At 18.0% G+C, this 6,448-nt stretch overlaps 1 protein-coding gene across 1 annotated transcript in view; it reads right to left on the bottom strand.

The window, feature by feature from the left end:
• LOC117178357 (replication factor C subunit 2-like) overlaps nt 1-6,448 on the bottom strand; it is a 52,217-nt gene that overhangs the window by 28,591 nt on the left and 17,178 nt on the right. Inside the window, exon 4 of the mRNA XM_033369786.1 lies at nt 71-280. Within this exon, the coding sequence (XP_033225677.1) occupies nt 71-280 (210 nt within the window). The remainder of the gene's footprint in view (nt 1-70; nt 281-6,448) is intronic.

A 6,448-nucleotide genomic window follows, 5' to 3' on the forward strand; every position in this document is an offset into this window, starting at 1 on the left:
AAAAAAAAAATCGAAAAAAATAAAATAAACGTTTTTTTTTTTTTAAATCTCATTAAAAAAAAAAACTTACACCAAAGGCTTTGGAAATATCGGCCTTTGTGCAAAGTTCAAGCATTTCTTTGACTAACAAGGGATGCGGCTCATCGCACACTTTAAACACATTTTCGCTGTTTACGTGTCCAAAACCATTGTGGGTTGATTGCAAATTATTCAGAGCCTGTCTCATATCGCCCTGGGCTGTAAAAACTATCGCTTCTAACCCATCGTCTGTGTGAGAAATCTATCAAAAAAATGTAATAGTTGATATTTCAACCGAAAAATAGGAAATTTCTAAAAAAAAAAATAATTTAAAAATAAAGAAAAAATTTTATAATTAATATTTCAACTAAAAAATATAAAATTTATGACCAAACAATTAATTTTGAAGCAGAGAGGAAGAATATTTCAGGAAAAAAATTAAATTTTTAACATAATTTTTTTTTTTTCGATAATGGTTGAATTTTCAAACTCTTAAGAAGAATTCTTAACAAAAATTGTAATAGTTAATATTTCAATCAAAGAACATAAATTACTATCGAAAAAGATAAATTAAAAAAAAAAAGAATTCCTAACAAAAAATGTAATATTTGATATCTCAACCGAAGAATATGAAATTTTTAAAGAAAAAAATTAATTTTAATAACAAAAAGAATATTTAAACAAGAAAATTATATTTTGACCAGAAAAAATAAATAATATTTCAATAAAACGCATGAATTTTCAACAAAAATCGTTGAACTTTCGACCTACAAAGAAAAATTTAAGAAATAATAGTTGATATAGTAAATAAAATTATGAAGACCAAAGGGCACTTTTTGTCAGGCGCATAAGAATTTTTTAAACAAGAAAATCGATTTTCTGCCAAAAATACGAGTTTTGCACTAAAAATAATAAAATTTTTAATAAGAAAATTTAATTTTAACAAAACAAAAAGGATTTTTCAACAAAATAGTTTAATGTTCAATCAGTGATGAATTTTTTAACTAAAATAAGAATCAATAGTTGAATTTTAAACTAAAATATCAATTTTCCATCAACAATGGAATAGTAACATTTTTAGATAAGAAAAAATTAATTTTCAAGAAAAAAAAAACGAATTTTTAACAAAATAGTTTAATTTTCAATTAAGATTATGAATTCTGAACTAAAACATCAATTTTCGATCAAAAACGAAATCGTTAAATTTTCAGATAAGAAAAAATTAATTTAACAATTTAAATACTTTTATTTAACAAAATAGTTTAATTTACAATAAAAATGATGAATTTTCAATCGAAGTGATAAATTTTGAACTAAAGATCAATTTTCGAATAAAACTGTAATCGTTAAATTTTCCGATGAGAAAAAATTAATTTTGAAGAAAAAAAAACAAAAAAAAAATAATTTTTAAGAAAATAGTTTAATTTTCAATCAAAATGATGATTTTTCAATCAAAATTATGAATTTTGAACTAAAACATCAATTTTCAATAAATAAAATAAATAAAATTTAAATTTTCAGGTGAGAAAAAATTAATTTTCAACAAAGAAAAACGAATTTTGAACTAAAACATCAATTTTCGATAAAAAATGAAATCGTTAAATTTTCAGACTAGAAAAAAAATTAATTTAAAAAAAAACGAATTTTTAAAAAAATAGTTTAATTTTCAATGAAAATGATGAATTTTGAACTAAAACATCAATTTTTCGTCAAAAATTAAATCGTTAAATTTTCAGATAAAAAAAATAAATACAATTTTTTTGACAAAATAATTTAATTTTCAATCAAAATGATAAATTTTGAACTAAACATCAATTTTCGAATAAAACTGTAATCGTTAAATTTTCCGATGAGAAAAAATTAATTTTCAACAAAGAAAAACGAATTTTGAACTAAAACATCAATTTTCGATAAAAAATGAAATCGTTAAATTTTCAGACTAGAAAAAAAATTAATTTAAAAAAACGAATTTTTAAAAAATTAGTTTAATTTTCAATCAAAATAATGCATTTTGAACTAAAACATCAATTTTTCGTCAAAAATTAAATCGTTAAATTTTCAGATAAAAAAAATAAATACAATTTTTTTGACAAAATAATTTAATTTTCAATCAAAATGATAAATTTTGAACTAAAACATAAATTTTCGATCAATAATGAAATCGTTAAATTTTCAGATAAAAGAAGAATACATTTTTTATAATAAAATAGTTTAATTTTCAATCAAAATGATGGATTTTCAATCGAAGAGATAAATTCTGAACAAAAACATTAATTTTTTATCAACAATGGAATAGTTAGTTAAATTTTCAGACAGGAACAAATTAATATTTAAAAAAAAAATAATAATTTTCAACAAAATAGTTTAATTTTATATGAAAACGATGAATTTTCAAATAAAAATGATGAATTTTCGGATAAGAAAAAATTAATTTTCAACAAAATTTTTTTTTAATAAAATAGTTTAATTTCCAATCAAAGTGATGGATTTTCAATCGAAGTGATGAATTTTGAACTAATACATTAATTTTCGATCAAAAATAAAGTCGTTAAATTTTCGGATAAGAAAAAATTAAAATTCAAAAAAAAAATAATAAATAATTTTTAACAACATAGTATAATTTTCAATAAAAATTATGCATTTTCAATCAAAATTATGAATTTTGAACTAAAACATCAATTTTTGATCAAAAACGAAATCGTTAAATTTTCAGATAAGAAAAAATTAATTTAAAAAATAAAATAATTTTTTTTAACAAAATAGTTTAATTTTCAATCAAAAATGAAATCGTTAAATTTTCGGATAAGAAAAAATTAATTTTCAAAACAAAATTATTTTTTAACAAAAAAAACTAATTTTGAACTAAAACATCAATTTCCGATCAAAAATGGTATCGTTAAATTTTTCGGATAAGAAATAATTAATTTTCAAAAAAAATTTGTTTAAATTATAAAATAGTTTAATTTTTAAACAAAATTATGAATTTTCAATGAAAACTAATATGAAAATGATGAATTTTCAATCAAAATTATGACTAATGAAATAAAAAAGAAATTTTTAATCAAAAATGAAATCGTTAAATTTTCAGTCAAGAAAAAATTAATACAAAAAAAAAAAATTAACAAAATAGTTTAATTTTCAATAAAAATTATGAAGATAATGAAGTAAAACATCAATTTTCGTTCAAAAAAGAAATAGCTACATTTCTATATAAGAAAAAATTAATTTTCAATCAAAAATAAAATCATAAAATTTTCAGATAAGAAGCAATTTTCAAAAAAAAAATTTTAACAAAATAGTTTAATTTTCAATCAAAATAATGAATTTTCAATCGAAGTGATAAATTTTGAACCAAAACATTAATTTTCGATCAACAATGGAATAATTAAATTCTCAGACAGGAACAAATTAATATGTAAAAAAATAATAATAATTTTCAATAAAATAGTTTAATTTTCCATGAAAATGATCAATTTTGAACTAAAACATCAATTTTTGATCAAAAATTAAATCGTTAAATTTTTAGATAAAAAAAATAAATAAATATAATTGTTTAACAAAATAGTTTAATTTTCAATCAAAATAATGAAAAAAAATTTGTTTAAAAAACAAAAATAGTTAAATTTTCAATGAAACTGATGGATTTTCAATCGAAGTGATAAATTTTGAACTAAAAAATTAACTTTCGATCAACAATGGAATAGTTAAATTTTCAGGTGAGAAAAAATTAATTTTCAACAAAGAAAAACGAATTTTGAACTAAAACATCAATTTTCGATAAAAAATGAAATCGTTAAATTTTCAGACTAGAAAAAAAATTAATTTAAAAAAACGAATTTTTAAAAAATTAGTTTAATTTTCAATCAAAATAATGCATTTTGAACTAAAACATCAATTTTTCGTCAAAAATTAAATCGTTAAATTTTAAGATAAAAAAAATAAATACAATTTTTTTGACAAAATAATTTAATTTTCAATCAAAATGATAAATTTTGAACTAAAACATAAATTTTCGATCAAAAATGAAATCGTTAAATTTTCAGATAAAAAAGAATACATTTTTTATAATAAAATAGTTTAATTTTCAATCAAAATGATAAATTTTGAACTAAAACATCAATTTTCGAATAAAAATGAAATCGTTAAATTTTCGGATGAGAAAAAATTAATTTTGAAGAAAAAAAAAAACAAAATAATTTTTAAGAAAATAGTTTAATTTTCAATCAAAATGATGATTTTTCAATCAAAATTATGAATTTTGAACTAAAACATCAATTTTCAATAAAACCTGGAATATTTAAATTTTCAGATGAGAAAAAATTAATTTTCAACAAAGAAAAACGAATTTTGAACTAAAACATCAATTTTTGATCAAAAATGAAATTTTTAAATTTTTAAGATAAGAAAAAATTAATTTTCAAACAAAATTATATATTTTTTTTTAACAAAATACTTTAATTTTCAATCAAAATAATGAATTTTGAACTAAAACATCAATTTTCGAACAAAAATGAAATCGTTAAATTTTCGAATAAGAAAAAATTAATTTCCAAACAAAAATTTTTTCAAATAAAATAGTTTAATTTCCAATCAAAATGATGGTTTGTCAATCGAAGTGATGAATTTTGAACTAATAAATTAATTTTCGATTAAAAATAAAGTCGTTAAATTTTCGTATAAGAAAAAATTAATATTCAAAAAAATGAAATAATTTTCAACAAAATAGTTTAATTTTACATAAAAATGATGTATTTTCAATCAAAATTAGGAATTTTGAACTAAAACATCAATTTTCGATCAAAAACGAAATCGTTAAATTTTCAGATGTGAAACAATTAATTTTCAAAAAAAAATTTTTTTAACACAATACATATAATAACAATAAATATAATAGTTAATATTTTAATCAAAGAACATGAAATTTCTAACGAAAAAGATCAATTAAAAAAAAAAAAGAATTCTCAACAAAAAATGTAATATTTGATATTTCAAACGGAGAATATGACATTTTTACCGAAAAAAAAAATTTTAATACCAAAAAGAATATTTAACTAAGAAAATTAAATTTTGACCAGAAAAAATAAATTTTCAAATAAATAGTTGATATTTTCAACAAAAATCGTTGAATTTTCAACCTACAAAGAAATTTTTTAAAAATAATAGTTGATATTTTAGCTGAAGAATATGAGAATGCTAATAAAAAAAATTTATTCCAAAAGTAAAAATATTTAATCAATAAAATTTAAGTGTTACCAGAAAAAAATTGCAATGACACATAAATTTTTATTTAAAAAAAAATAATAATAATTAATATTTAATTATAATTTAATAATAGTTTCATTTTCAATCAAAATGATGAATTTTCAATCGAAGTGATAAATTTTGAACTAAACGTCAATTTTCGATCAAAAATAAAATCGTTAAATTTTCAAATGTGAAAAATTTTTTTTAACAAAATAGTTTATTTTTAAATCAAAATGATGAATAATGAACAGAAACATCAATTTTCAATAAAAAATGAAATAGTTAAATTTTAAAATTAGAAAAAATTAATTTTGAAGAACAAAAAAACTTATTTTTAACAAAATAGTTTAATTTTCAACTAAAATTAGAAATCTTTAACTAATATAGTTGAATTTTCAATCGATTTTCAATAAAACCCATGAATTTTCGAATAAATAGTTGAAATTTTTAACAAAAATCGTTGAATATTCAACCTAATATTTGAACTAAAAGATCAATTTTTCATCAAATAGTTAAATTTTCAAATAAGAAAGATTTAGATTTCAAAAAAAAAAAAAAACGAAATAAGTTTTAACAAAGTGGATTAATTTTCAATCAAAATGATGAATAATGAACAGAAACATCAATTTTCAATAAAAAATGAAATGGTTAATTTTTCAGATGAGAAAAAATTAATTTTCAACAAAGAAAAACGAATTTTGAACTGAAACATCAATTTTCAATAAAAAATGAAATGGTTAAATTTTCGGATAAGAAAAAATTAATTTTGAAGAACAACAAAACTAATTTTTATCAAAATAGTTTAATTTTCAATCAAAATGATGACTAATGAACTAAAACAGCAATTTTCAATCAAAAATGTAATCGTCAAATTTTCAGATGAGAAAAAATTAATTTTCAACAATGAAAAACGAATTTTGAACTATACATCAATTTTTGATCAAAAATGAAATCGTTAAATTTTAGATAAGAAAGAATTAATTAAAAAAAAAGAATTTTTAACAAAATATTTTATTTTTCAATCAAAATGAAGAATTTTCATTCAAAATTATGAATAATGAACTAAAACATCAATTTTAAATTTAAAAAAATCTGGAATTTTTAAATTTTCAGATGATAAAAAATTAATTTCCAACAATGAAAAACGAATTTTGAACTATACATCAATTTTTGATCAAAAATGAAA

The sequence above is a fragment of the Belonocnema kinseyi genome, chromosome 8 (genome assembly GCF_010883055.1).
Source record: "Belonocnema kinseyi isolate 2016_QV_RU_SX_M_011 chromosome 8, B_treatae_v1, whole genome shotgun sequence".
NCBI lineage: Eukaryota > Metazoa > Arthropoda > Insecta > Hymenoptera > Cynipidae > Belonocnema > Belonocnema kinseyi.